Source organism: Rattus norvegicus, chromosome 14, assembly GCF_036323735.1.
Source record: "Rattus norvegicus strain BN/NHsdMcwi chromosome 14, GRCr8, whole genome shotgun sequence".
Lineage (NCBI taxonomy): Eukaryota > Metazoa > Chordata > Mammalia > Rodentia > Muridae > Rattus > Rattus norvegicus.
Window position 1 is genome coordinate 43028689 of NC_086032.1, and position 15404 is coordinate 43044092.

Here is a 15404-nt window from a genome sequence, read left to right on the forward strand (position 1 = left end):
GTGTATGCACAAAAGGTTTATAATGGTCTAATTTTTCTATACGAATTATTCTGAAACATTTCTAGATGATTCAACAAATATTTGAAGACCTACTCCAATGTGTCAAACACCACTAAAAAAGGGGAGTGTAGTAGCCTACATCTTTAATCCTAACACTGGGGATGCAAAAGCAGAGAGATTTCTGTGAGAATTGGAGGCCAGCCTGGTTTGCAAGGAAGTCCATACCAGCCAGGACTTTAAGAATAAAGTAATAAACATTTTCAATGTATTCAATGATTTCTACCTTCTGCACATTGTTTATAATCCTCTAAAGAATGCTCATTCCAGTTCTGACTATTTGTGCTAGGCCTGGCTCACTCACTCAATGGGAGGACGTACTACTAGCATGGCTGCAGAGCACAGCCAGGGTCCATACGCCTTCTATCGTCCTTGTGGTCTCAGCGTCCTATCCAAGTCTTCTTACTTCTCCTGACTTTTGCGTGCTGTGACTCACTAACACTGCCTCTTCCCTATACTAGCTCATCCTTTAGCTTCCGTCACCTACCAGTTCTCCCTAGGCTCTTCACAGCACCCTTTCCTTCTCCCTGTATACCTGTGACTTCACAACTACATTTTTTTCTGCCCTACTGGTCTTTGATTGATAACAAGTTCTGCCTGCACTCACTGGCTATGGCAGCTCCAACACTAAACGTCTCACACTTGAAAACACACAGTTATGGCAAACTTGTCAACACAGAGAACAAGAGCTCTGTCAAATGCAGCAACGTGAAGTGAAGCTATGCACACTAACCATTTTCTTATTTGTTTGTTTTCTCATTTTTTTTTATTTTGTTTCCAGATGGGCTTTTCTGTTTAGCCCCAGCTGCCCCAGACCTCACTAAGTATAGCAGGTTGGCCTTGAACTCAGAGATCTGATTTCCTCCCAAGTGCTAGAAGCAAAGACATGTGCAACCACCACCTACCATCTCTTTAAAAAAAAAAAAAACTAACTTATTTGTGTGTGTGTGTGTGTGTGTGTGTGTGTGTGTGTGTGTGCGCGCGCGCGCGTGCGCGCAGGAATTGTAAGCTGCCTAACTTGAGTCCCAAGAACTGAACTCAGGTCCTCTGGAAAAATAAGAGCTTTTAACTCATAAGCCATCTCTCCACCCTACAGCCAACTATTTCTTTGTTAGATAGATATAAGCACTAAATCTGCAACAACTTTCCAGTCAATAAGTTAAACTTATAAAGACATCAAATAATCGCTAACATTAATGGTAATAACTCAAGGAAAGCACAGCATTCTGTAATTTTTACTTATTTATTTCTTGACAAAGTCTAATTATGTATCCCTGATATGCCTGGAACTCACTATGTAGATTAGGCTGGCCTCAAGCTTAAACTAAGAGATTTGCCTGCCACGTCTCCCTGATGCTCGGATTAAAGGTGAGTTCTAGCATACCCAGCTGCTTTGTATTCACGAAGTGTTTCATCCTTTTCAATGAGAATAAAATAATATTTTTATAATAATAATAGTATTTTTATTTTGTTTTAATAAGATAATGAACGTAAACTCAGGATCCTCCTGACTCAGATTCCTGGGTGGAGAGATCTTAAAGTTGCATTAACATGACTAACTTCTGTAAAAAAGGATTTTAAATTGTTACAAAGGTGTTGGAGTACAGTTTAGGCAAGTTAACTCATCTTGTTCTTGTAGGCAGTGCAGAGCCATGGTGTTGGGTCTCAAACTTAGGACCCAGGGAACACTAGTGGCAAGACCTCTAATCACTAAGCTATGCTGCACAGCACTGTATCTTTGTTTTTTAAAGAGGAAAGTCATTTATATATTACTTCCTGAAGTAATACATGTACAGAATGAAGGAGTGAATAGGACCAAGAAAATTGTTAAATGAATTCTTATACTGACATTCTAAATTCCTGGGACAGATAATTTTGAACTGAGTTGACCCAAAAACACTTGATTATCATCTACCATACACCCACCAGTGGCACACTGATGAGACACCATTGAACACACTAGCATTCTGCATTCTGTCCCCGTGCTTTCCATGCCACCATTTCTCCCCTTTCTATAAGTCCTAAACTAAGGTATCAAAAATTAAAAAAAAAAAAAAAGGTTGGCAGGATGAAGCAAAACCTAGAGCCAGGTGGATGACACACCCTAGGAGCAGAAGGGTTACAAGCTGAAGGGCAGCTATGGAGAGTTCTAGGCATGCCTGGGCTACCTTAGACTCTCTGGACAAAAACAAAAACAAGTGTCAGATATGGCACATGCTTTAATCCCAATCTGTTAAAAAAAAAAAAAAGCCAGATGTTATGGATCATGCTTTAATCCAACCCTTGGGAGGCAGAAACAGCTGGTTTGCTCAGAGGTTCAGGCAAGCATGGCTTACATGCCAAGCCAGATGTACATAGTGAGAAATTGTGTCAACACAAGCAAGCAAAAAAAAAGGAGAGAGAGAAAGAGAGAGAGAGAGATGATGAGCTGGCTGAGCCAGATGTGGGGGTATCCAACCTTCCATCCCAGTAACTGGGAGGCAGAGAAAGGCATGTCCCTAAAGTCAACAGGGTCAACACAGACAAACATCACCCCTTTGGGGGGTTTTTTGGTCCCACTATGCAGCTTTTGCTGCCCTGGAACACAGGGCTCCATCTGCTGTGGACCTGAAATGCTGGACTGCATCAGGACAGCCCATGAGAATCTTGATAGTGATGATGATGACAACGACGATGACAACAACAACAAGCCTTGTGCTTTGAGGCCGGAAAGCATGTCCAAATCCCCATAACTCATGGAAAAGTTGTTCTCTGATCTCCACATATACACATCATAAACACACAATTTTAGCAAACAGTACAGTAAAAATGCTTCTTAGTTGCATCATACTCTGAAGAAACACTTAAGTGATTGATACTACTCTAGTGCTACAATATACTAATGAAAAAATTCAAGTCTTCTTATCCTTATATGAAAACAAGGCATTAGCACCAGGCACGAAATTCTAAACTCAGTAGCTATAGGAAGTGTTCATCTGCTACAAGAAAATCTGAATACTGTATATACAAAGAAAAAACCAGCATCAGCATTCTTATCTCTTCCTATAATCAGTCTTCATTTCCCTTAGTATTTCACTCAACAAATACCATGGCTTCTATTCATGTTAGATGCAAGTTCCCCATTCCCCCGTTAAGTTTAATGAAAAACCTTAAGTAATATCACATTTACTCCAAAACGGAAAATACTTCATACAAAAGAAAATATTCGGGGGCTGGAGAGATGGCTCAGTGGTTAAGAGCACTGACTGCTCTTCCAGAGGTCCTGAGTTCAAATCCCAGCAACCACATGGTGGCTCACAACTATCTGTAATGGGATCTGATGCCCTCTTCTGGTGTGTCTGAAGACAGCGACAGTGTACTCACATACATAAAAAGAAAAGAAAAGAAAAGAAAAGAAAAGAAAAGAAAAGAAAAGAAAAGAAAAGGAAAGGAAAGGAAAGGAAAGGAAAGGAAAGAAATATTCCATTAATTAAAACAAGTAGGCCCACTCATTAAAGATTAGTATTGGTATTTAATACTCAATTTCACAGCTGGAGAAAGGGCATAGTAGTGGACACACTCTCCCAGAGGACCTAGGTTCAATTCTGAACATGCAGATGGTTCTTTTTTTAATGAACTTCGTTTAAAGAAAGTCACCAAAGGTGTGGATCTTTATTTAGTTTTATTTTAATGTATCAGGATGTTTTGTATGCATGGATTTCTGTACACTGTATATCACCGGTGTCCAGGAAGACCAAAAGAAGGCACTGAAACCCATGAAAGTGGAGCTGCAGATGTCTGTGAGCCACCCTGTGGGTGCTAGGACTCAGAGCCAGGTTCTTTAGAAGAGTGGCCAGTGTTTAAAACACACACTCCCCCAGACTCCTGACAACTTTGTCTAAGTCCAGCTCCAGGGGATAAAAAGACCGTCTTCTACTTCCAAAGGCACACACACACATGCAAATAGAACACCCAGACACATAAAATGATTGTAAAGCAGTCACTGCCTGCCTCATAGATTAAAAGTTTGTCTTTGGCAGGTGATGGTGGTGCATGCCTTTAATTTCAGAACTCTGTAGGCAGAAGCAGGTAGATCTCTGTGAGTTCAAAGCCAGATTGGTCTACAGAGATAGTTCCAGAACAAATAAGAGAACAACACAGAGAAACCCCATCTGAAAAAAAACAAAAAACAAAAGAAAAAGGTATGTCTTAATACCACCAAAAAAAAAAACCTCAAAAAAAAAAAACAAACAAAAAAAAAAACCCTAAATTTCAATCTGTAACAAAAGAAATCACTGAGGTAGTTTGATTAGGTTACTCCCCTTGTTAATATAACTGTAATTGACTCTCAGAAGGGCACTGGAGACCTCAATCCCTTCTATTAATTTTTGACCAAACAATTATTTTCTACTCTTCTAGTCAATGATATAATAATAATAATAGCAAAAATAATAATAATTTAAAAATCTTATATCCATTTTAAGATAAACCAAAGGAATCAATGTTTTCTGAAACTTTTGCTCATAGTATAGGCCTCTGCTTACTCCTGCAGCCCTATAAGGACATGCAAAGATCTCACAGCCCTCATCACTAATTTTTCCTTTAGGGGGGGTGAGGAATGGATGAGCAGACTCAGGAGACAGAGGCAGAGGCAGGTGAATCTCCAAGGCCAGCTCGTCTACAGAGCAAAAGCTGATCCTCTACAAGAACAAGAGTTCTTAACCACTGAGCCATCTTTCTAGCTACTTTATACTATACTTTCTGTTTATTACATACTACTATTAAGTTAAATATGTAAATTAAGCACAGTACGCATTAATAACAAAATAAAATAGTTATAATAATGTATTATAAGAAGTTATTTTTAAATTAGAAAATTTCTAAAAATTTCCATTTGACACTCATAATTTGTGATTGGACACAGGATAAATTACAGGTAGGAGTGCTCATCTGTGATTAAAAACGTATGGCTGTGCAATTCCTGTGTAACATTTACTGACAACGCAGGCAAAACATCTTGGTATAATTCACAGTATTAATGTATACAACTGGATTCAATGATACCTTGTTTGCTTGTCATTTGTAAGACCCTAAGTTACACGTCAAAGATTGCCCAAAAATGGAGACAGGAGCAAGCTTTAAAATACTTAGTATAATTATACCAAGTACTTGTTTGGTAGTATCAGTAGTAGTCAAACCCAGAACCTTATACACGTTTAGCAAGTGCCAGAACAGCTATACTGGCTAGTCTGGTACTGGGTTGCTCAAACTAACTGGGGTTTCAAATAGCTATATCCCCAGCCAACAAGTATCTAATTCCTAAATTATTTTTATATATCAAGAAGAAATCCTGGGGAACAGTACAAGGCCCCCTGTTCAGCCTGAACATAACAAAAATATAAAAGGAAAATGAAAGCAAAGGGCTGAGGACATGGGCCAGTGGTAAGAAGCAACTGCTGCAAAAGTATCAAGCTCCAAGTCTGAACAGCAGGCACACACAGACACACAGACACACAGACACACAGTCTCTGTCTCTGTCTCTCTCTCTCTCAGACACAGGTGGGGTGGTGATGCTTTGTTCTTACTCCTTCTGCACTAAGATCATTTAGAAGGATAGTCTGTCCCTATCAAACATACAGACTACCAAATCCTTAGACTCTGGATACTAGTTAACCTCTTAACTAATTAATTTGTCTTACCTAGGAGAACTAAAATTGTGATAGGAAATGGGGAAAAAAATTCTTGACACAAACTAATATCAGTTATGAGCATCATTATATTAGTACTGAAAAATGCAATGTGTATAATACTCATTTCTTCCTTTTCTGTTTGGGGAAAAAAAAAAAAACCTTATGAACTATCCCAGAGGCTTATTACTTTAGTCTAGGATTTCAGTATCAGAACAGGTAACATAGGGAGAGCCCTTCCCCCAAAACAAAACCCGTGGGGCTCACACCTTCATTCCAAGCATTCAGTTGACAGACGCAGGCAGATCTTTATGATTTCCAGGTCAGTCAAGGCTACACAGTATGACACTGTCTCAAAAAAAAACACACAAAAAACAAAAACAAAAACAAAAAAAAACCCACAAGTAACTTTTATTTTCCTGAAGTAATTGTCTTATCCTATGTTTATTGCCTCTGTCTGCTAATGTAGCCCTATTCTGGAAGCTGCTAGTCTTCTTACAATCTTACCAAGACCTAGAATGTTCTCAGCCCCTGACTCACTGCTGAATTAAGCTCACCCTTTCCTGTGATTTCTGATCTCTGGATGGCTGCTTCAACTCAGCTGTTCTGGCCCAGACTCCTCTCCAAATTGATAGACTCAATCTGACTCCTCTGTCACCCTGACTTTGTTTGCTCTGCTTAGCCTCAAACTATGTCAATCTGTCCTGATCTTCTGGTTCCTTCTCATTCTCTGGTTTGTTTTGTCTTCGCCTGTGTCTAGTTTGTTCACTCTTAAATCTGTCTCTGAAAAACTCTTCCAGTAAAACTGCCTCCTCTCCTTTTTTGTTTCTGCACTGTTCTCTTAAGTAGCTCCTTGCTCCTCTTTCATGAGAGTTGGGCATATCCTATCTGTCAAATCTTTCTGACTTGTCACTTGGTCTGCCTCTCAACTAGACATCATCGCTTCCTTCAACAAACTAACTTTATCTTCATGGTTTGGGAATAAAGGTGTAAACTAAGGACATGTGGGTCTTGAAGCCAGAGGAATTAAAGGTGTGTGCTAAGGCTAAGCCACACTGCCATTACAAACAGGTTTTTCAAGTAAACAACACGACCTCAGGGTTCACAATGTGATCAAATATACTGCAACACGCATTGACTGACCAGATGGTCAGAGGACAAACCAAACGTATTACCAAACCAAGTCCTACAACTTGATTTTGATCCCTGGGCCCTGAATAGCAGAAATAGAAACAACTCTCTGTTTGTCCTTTAACAAACACCAATGAGTGTATCCAGACAACTTGCATATACAGAGTGTTTTTATATACACAGAAAATAAGCAAAAAAAAAAAAAAAAGTTTTAAAACTCCGCTCACATGAAAAGATAAACAAGGCAGAGTATGTACATAAATGAATGAAACAATGCACACACTCTAAACCTCGGAAAGGAAGCAAATTCTGACATGTTACAACATGGATGAACAGAAGCAGCAAAATACTATGGGCAGACACCAAGGAGGAAAATGTGTGTGATCTGCCTTATTATACAAGGTATCCAGAACAGTCAAATTCATAGACACTGAAAAAATACAAATAGTTTTGCTGTGCTTTCTTAGGGCGTGGTGGTGAGGAATTGTTTTATTTCAATAGGAACTCCTCTATTAATCTAATTCTAGTTGTTGCAGAGTAGGCTGGCCTGGAACTCAGAGTCACCTCCTTCTGCCTCCCCTGGGTTGAGGTTAAAGGTATGTGCCACCATGACCAGCTAAATGGTGATTTTTCAAAAGCTGAAAGTAATTATAGAATTATTGTTTAATGAACATATATTTCACTTTTGGAAAAACTGGGGGTAGATGGCATGGATACACAAAATGTCAATTATTTAATAGTGCTGAATAACCCATCTAAAGAAGGCTAACGGGACAGGGATGTAGCTCTTGATCACTTGCCTAGAGTGCAGGAGGCCCTGCATTCAACTCCCAGCATCACTCACTCACTCACACACACACACACACACACACACACACACACACACACAACCTTTAAGAACAAAAAATATGGGGCTGGGGATTTAGCTCAGTGGTAGAGCGCTTACCTAGGAAGCGCAAGGCCCTGGGTTCGGTCCCCAGCTCCGAAAAAAAGAACCAAAAAAAAAAGAACAAAAAATATAGGCAAGGTATACTAATGTATACCTTTATACCAAGCATTTGGGAGGCACAGACAGATGGATCTTCTGGGATTTGAGGTACTTGATATACATAGGAATTTCCAAGCAAGTCACAACTGTTAAGACCCTGTCTCAAAAAAAAAAAAAAAAAAAAAAAAACAGGAGGGGGCGAGCGAGGGGGCAAGTACAGAGTCGGCTCAGAGATTAAAAACATTTAATGGCGCTGGAGAGATGGCTCAGTGGTTAAGAGCACTGACTGATCTTCCTGAGGTCCTGAGTTCAAATCCCAGCAACCACATGGTAGCTCACAACCATCTGAAGTGAGGTCTGATGCCCTCTTCTGGTGTGTCTGAAGACAGCTACAGTGTACTCACATACATGAAATAAATAAATCTTAAAAAAAAAAAAAAAAAAAACAACATTTAATGGAGGGCAGTCAAGATATCTGGAGATTAAAAGCATTGGGTATTCTTCCTGTGAACGGTTGTTCAATTCCCAGCAACCATATGGCAGCTTATAACTCCAATTCCAGGAGATGACCTCTTCTGGACTCTGTGGTCATTGAATGCACACGGTGCACAGACAAACGTGCAAGCAAAACACACATTTTTTAAAAAAACTCATAACCAGCTAGAACTCACGCTCTGGCAGACCCAACTCCTCTTCAGGTATACACAGTGATACACAACTAAAAATAGAAATTAAAAATAACTAAATAATTAGAAATGAATTGAAATCTTAACTAGACATGATGACATGTAGTGAGTTGGACTGGTGCTATTTATATTCTGATTTTAATACTGGCTCCTCAAGTAGTGATGGCACACTCAGGTAATGCCATGTCAACTCTCCCCCTCCCCCCACTTTAACTGGTCAATAAAGGGCTAGAGCTTGTGATTGGGCAGTGGAAGGGAAAGGTGTGCCTGAAGGCTTGGGGATTTGGGGGGGTGGGGGGGAGATGAACACAGGTAGAGAGGAGGAGAGGATGGAGAAGAGCAAGCCCAGATGGACCTGAAAATTATGTAGGGAGAAACACAAGTAGCAAGGGTCTTTTGCTGGAGAGTAAGTCAGTATAGTACTAGACTGCCCAATCTAGACATATGGCTGATAATTAATACATCTGCAGTGTGTGTTTTTTATATGGGCTTAGATGCCTTTAAAGTGAGAAGGCAAAGGCAAGTAGATCCCTGTGAATTTGAGTTCAGTTTGGTCTACATAGTGAGATCCTGGATGGATGGATGGATGGATGGATGGATGGATGGATGGATGGATAGAAGGAAAGAATGAACTAAAAAAATCTACTCATTTTTAAGTGAAAGCTGAAAAAGGTGTACTGCTGCTCAAAAGAAAACTGGAATTCTAAATAATAAAGACAAAGATTCAAGTGAAAAGCAACACAACGTATACAAAAGTAGGCATCTATCTACAAATAGCAAATAATCTCAGCTGGAAATGAGACCCATGTATGATGAAGAGGATAAAAAAGACAGAGGTAGACAAGAAACTGAGATCCAGCTGTAAGAAGCTGTGGTGCCGGGATAAGGAGTTCTGACACTATTAGCAAAGAAAGAAGACCAGCATTTTAAGAACACTTATCAAACAGCATAAGGATTGAGTAGGAGTGACAAAGATGGACAGCTAATCATATGACAGGCAAAGCAAGGAAGTAATCAACTTGAATGACTAAATGCTTATAGATGTAAAGGTTTAAAAAAACTGATCCAGTCAATTAAGTTACATACAATTCTAGAATAACATCTGCTTTCTCAATATTTATCACAGTTGAAGTAATGGCTTCCCCCTTCTACAATGTGGGCTTCCTAAAAGTTGAATGCAGAGAGGCTGGAGAGACGGCTCGTGGTTAAGAACACTGGAGCTCCCGCATGTGCGGCTCACAGACATCAGTGATGAATATAGTCCCCTCCTCTGGTGGTCATGAAGGCATAGAGCTCACAGGAATAAATGAAACTTTTTAAAAACAGAACGTAAGTCTTGCTATTTCTCAGCACATGTCCTTAACATCTTTGTTTTTATCATAGTTTTTTCTCATTTTTCCCCCCTTCCCATTCTGGTAGTCATGCAAATAAAACCTGAGGCCTGGCACGTACATGAAAAGTACTCTACCAATGAACTAGCCAATTCCTGGTCCTCAAGTACTCTCTAAATAAATTTAATGTTTATTTAAATAGTATTTATTTAAAGCAAGTGAGAACCTTTCTCTAAATCTGACTACACATCTAATTTCCTGAAGATAATATTTGGACCATTAAGAGATACAAATTACACTCCAATACATAGCCATCAATGGTTACCTTTAGCAAACTGTTTTTCATTCTAACTTCAGAAGCAAATCTTTGAACCGTGCCTGAAATTTTGTCCATTAAGTTTATTCACATTATTTATTCAGAAAGTTGTAACTTTAATAAGTACTAAAGCACACTAATATTCATATATTATATACATATCCGTATATTAGATGTGTTAAGAAATACAAAGTATTTTAAAATTCCATGCACAAAAACAGGTTTACAATACCTTAGGGGGGTTAAATGGATATGTTTCTGGTATTTTTATCTCTAGTTGATATCTTCCACCTAAAAAAAAAAAGGGGGTGGGGGGACAAATTTAAGAATGCTACTCAACTCAATATCTAATATCAAACACACTGAAAAACTGTTTCAAAATATGTATTATTTTGCATTGAGTACTGAGAAAATTGAAATCCCAAAATAATCAGTCATGATTTTTTATAAGAAAATTTAAAACGTCACAAAACTTCCATTGTATATTAGTTTAATAGTAACAGAGCTAAAGACACACAATACATTAACTCTACAGACAACTCATTGTTAAATATTTCATTACTAACTAGTAGCGTAAGGCTCAATGGTCTTGTTTTCTCTAGTTCACTTGGTAAGAGATGCTGACAGAAAACAGAAGGTTAAAAGAGGAAAAGAAAAGGCAAAGAATTACAGGAAAGACAGTACAGAGACATGGGATACGGATACATCAATAACAGAAGGAAAACTCTTAGTCAGTTCTCTCCAACAAGGTCTCTATCTTCCCATTTATCCCCTAAGTGAGGCACTGTGTCACACAACTGTGATCCCAGTACTTGGACAGTATAGACGAGAGAGAACCAGGAACCCAAGGCCTGCCTTGGCTTCATACAAAATTCAAGACTGGTTTATGCTACATGAGAAGCCAGATTCAAAAGGAAAAGAACATCAACTTGTATTTCTAAACTAGATGTCAATACTTCATTTAAATTTTCAAAATAACGTCAAAAAACAAAAGAAACAGAACAAGACACAACACTATCCTCTTTCAAGACTTTACAAAGTACTAACTAACAATAATTTGTATTAACAGAAGGTATTATTCTGTTTGGTTCTGAATGTAAGTTTTAAGTATTATCTGGGGTCCTTTCAAATCTACCTTTCTCCACTGTTTCAAATGTATGCACTTGAATCTCAGAAAATAATAAAAGAACCAGAAGTTAATCAGGCATTTGGGGAGGGAGGCTCTGTTAGGGTTTCACAACGTAAAGTATTTAAAATAAACTATAACTCCACGTTTCTACTGTAAAGGAGAGAGTCTTGCAAAAGCACATTCCTACAAAGCTAGCACATGGTATGGGGAGGCTAGAAGATCTCCTGATTGAAAACCCTGTTGAGCTAGAGGGGTCAAAGCCAGCCAGTTTCAAACACTTCTCTCCACTTTCCATCCCCAAATTCTACCTCTAATAAACCTCCCAGTTCTAGATTTCAAAAACCATTAACATGAAAGAAAGAGATAGGAAATAAATTGTGCTACTGAAAATCTTACACATGAAACTAAGAGCCTTTTCTATAAATCAAAAAATAAACTAGATGAAAATAAAAAGCCTGTCACATTACTGAATGAGTTACTTAAGCTAGGTTTCATTTCAACCATGACAGGTTTCATTATGGTAACGTTCCTTCATATGCATGTGCAGAGACATAGTAAGAAATGTGCTATTGGCATTACTATCATCAATATTTAGCTCTGAAAATTGTAAGTAGTGAACTATTATCAGTGTATCAGGGGTCCTTCCAAATTTACCATACCCCACTGTTATGAATGTATGAATTTAGATCTAAATAAATAAATAAATAAACGAACATTTCATCTAGGTTCTTCAAGCAACAACTACCTCCCCTCCCTTACACACCCCAAAGTCTCACTATCTAGCCCAGGATGGCCTTAAAATTGCAAATCCCCTGCCTCAACTTTCCAAGTGCTAGGATTACAGGAATGCAGTATCATACTCATCCCTCAACAGCTTTCTCCAGAATTATTTATTTTATGTATATGAATATACTATGTAACTATCTTCAGACACACCAGAAGAGGGCCTCATCCCATTACAGATGGTTGTGAGGCACCATGTGGTTGCTGGGAACTGAACTCAGGACCTCTGGAAGAGCAGCCAGTGCTCTTAACCACTGAGCCATCTCCAGCCCCCTCAACAGCTTTCTGATTACAATTCTTTTTTGGTAAAATCCCTGGTCAAATGATATATGGCTTGAACAAGATATCTGAATCACATGGCAATACTGAAGTGTAAAGAAAAGCAGTCAGAACAGAAGGAAGACAGGTCAGAGTACTTAAGAGAATCTCTAATTATAGAGATGACCATTTATACTAAGAATTATGAATAACAGCTCCAAATACAGACATTTTGTTTATAATGTGTGGAATCATCTTTATTTTTCAGCAGTAACAATGAAGATTTACTAAAAGTGAGAGTAAAACCAGACTACCCTTCACACACGGTAGTGACCCCTGCACACATGTGGGGTAGCCTACACGGCCTTCTTTTCCTCTAAGATTCTTTTCATTTTTCTAAGCAAACTTTAGAGTGGCATCTTTATTATGTCACAAAGCTCTTCCTTCTTAAATGCTTTAAAAAAATTTAGGAGCAGTTTGAGAGTTCAAAGATATTATTTAAGGGGTTGGGGATTTAGCTCAGTGGTAGAGCGCTTGCCTAGCAAACGCAAGGCCCTGAGTTCGGTCCCCAGCTCCGAAAAAAAAGAGAAAAAAAAAAAAAGATATTATTTAAACAACTAGACTGTAGAATCCTCAAAATCTGATTTCCACTCCATGCCACATTGGTTTGTCAATTTTCAACAACTTTCAAAAAAAAAAAAAAAGATCACTGTAGGATCAGTCATGACACACAATGATTTCTAGCTTGGCAATGGATATGAGAAATGCACCACTAACTGATCTCATCTTGCAAACAGAACAGAGCACTGAAGGCAGCTGTCGTTGGGCAATGTCATCCCAAGAGCCCATGGCCAAACAAGTAGCCCTCATCAATGAACAGCTAAGAGACTTTTTTTTTTAATTTATTTATTATATATAAGTACACTGTAGCTGTCTTCAGACACACCAGAAGAGGGCATTGGATCCCATTACAGATGGTTGTGAGCCACCATGTGGTTGCTGGGAATTGAACTCATGACCTCTGGAAGAGCAGTCGGTGCTCTTAACCACTGAGCCATCTCTCTCTCCAGCCCCAGCTAAGAGACTTTTATAAGCATTATTTATACACAACAACCTTCAATATAAAATACTGACCTCTTCAAGAATATGTGTTTTTGGGGTTGGGGATTTAGCCCAGTGGTAAAGCGCTTGCCTAGCAAGCGCAAGGCCCTGGGTTCGGTCCCCAGCTCCGGAAAAAAGAAAAGGAAAAAAAAAAAAAAAAAAAAAGAATACGTGTTTTTAATTCTATTTGTATTTTCTATTGTTCTGTTTTAGACCAGGTCTTGCTATGTTACCTAGGCTAGCCTTGAACTCATGTAGTCCTTCCATCCCATTCTCCTAAACAGCTAACTTACAGATGTACCACTCCACACAACTTTAAGAATAGCCTCCCATTAACTAAACATTTTACCAACTTTTTTCTCTTATCTTGTTGGGATTGGTAGGGTATTTCAATTACGACCCTCTGTAGCTTAAGACATATCTGAGAGTCATGTACCCTCGGATGGCCCGGAATTCATAGCAGTCCTCAGCTTCTTGCTAGGGTTACAAGCAAGAGCCACTATGTCCAGAGAAACAATTGTGAACTTTAACTTCCTCCAAAGAGAATAAAGGAAGTAGACAAGAATTACTGTACTGCCCATTTGAATCTAACAAATTTGAAAGAACTTTTAGGCAAAAAGGAATAAATTAATTCTTTACCCACTGGGTTATTTAGAAGAAGGAAGTTGAGAAAACTCCATTTCTCACGTTTATTCTCCTTGAAAATCTAGTCATTTTTTTTCTTTTTTCTTTTTTTTTTTTCTTCCCGGAGCTGGGGATCGAACCCAGGGCCTTGCGCTCTAGCAAGCGCTCTACCACTGAGCCAAATCCCCAACCCCAAATCTAGTCATTTTTAATACAACATAAAATTGCTTTTAAATGATAATATGGATGAATATTTTACAGGTAAGCTTTCTCTATACTTTTAAATTTATACCAAAACCAAAAGCAGGGTGGGGAGATACTGCTCAGTGTGAGAGCTTGCCCAGCATGCTCCTACTCCTGTGTTCTACATTCAACAGACCTAACTCACCTCCCAATATCAGCAAGAAATGAAAGGGTAAATAAATACACAAGCACCAACAACAGCAACATAACCCAGCGAGCCCTCATTCACCTGTGTTTATTAGGACGGATATGTAAGTTTATGACATAAATAATACTTTTCTTCAGTATAGCTTTAACAGTTTAACGATTAAAAACAGGTGTTAATAATCTACTCTTCAAGCACATGCCTCAAATCTTATAAAAACAAATAAGCCTTATTTTTAAATGTTGCATAAATAAGCACATACATAACTTGTTTCTAGCAAAAATGAAATGTTTTATCTTAAATACTCTAAGAAAAATTATCCAATGTTTAGAAGTTCATACAGCACTGCGAAAAAGGTAACAAACATTCTACCCAGTGAGCTTAAGAGGGTCCCTATATATTATAAGTTTGCTGAAAAAGCTCTAGAATAATAATAATTCTTGCAATTTAAAAATGTCTGAACAAGGGCTGGAGAGATGGCTCAGTGGTTAAGAACAATGACTGGTCTTCCAGAAGTCCTGAGTTCAATTCCCAGCAACCACATGGTGGCTCACAACCACCAGTAATGAGATCTAATGCCCTCTTCTGCTGTATCTGAAGACAGCTACAGTGTATATAATAAATAAATTTAAAAAAAAAAGTCTGAACAATCTGAAAAAGCAACTCAGGAACAATTATAGGATTGGGGTGTGGCTCAGTTTATAACTGCTTGGAAATGTACACAAGACCTTGACCTTGAATTGGATCCTCTGCACTACAAAGGAAGGAAGGAAGGAAGGAAGGAAGGAAGGAAGGGAGGGAGGAAGGGAGGGAGGGAGGGAGGGAGGGAGGGAGGGAGGGAGGGAGGGAAAGAAAGGAAGAAAGGAAAGATAGAAAGGAAGAAAGAAAGAAGATAGAGACAGACAGACAGATAGATAGAAAGATACAATTACAATACCTGCCATTA

At 38.6% G+C, this 15404-nt stretch overlaps 1 protein-coding gene across 6 annotated transcripts in view; it reads right to left on the reverse strand.

Moving 5' to 3' along the window:
- The window catches only part of Ube2k (ubiquitin-conjugating enzyme E2K), a 66145-nt gene that overhangs the window by 17008 nt on the left and 33733 nt on the right, over positions 1-15404 (reverse strand). For 4 of the 6 annotated variants that reach the window (NM_001106006.1, XM_039091716.2, XM_063272925.1 and 1 more), the window contains one exon: positions 10408-10466. The exons of 1 other annotated variant lie outside the window; for it this stretch is intronic. In NM_001106006.1, the coding sequence (NP_001099476.1) occupies positions 10408-10466 (59 nt within the window). Of the gene's footprint in view, positions 1-10407; positions 10469-15404 lie in introns of those variants that run through there. One more of the 6 variants, XM_063272927.1, reaches the window with a different exon arrangement.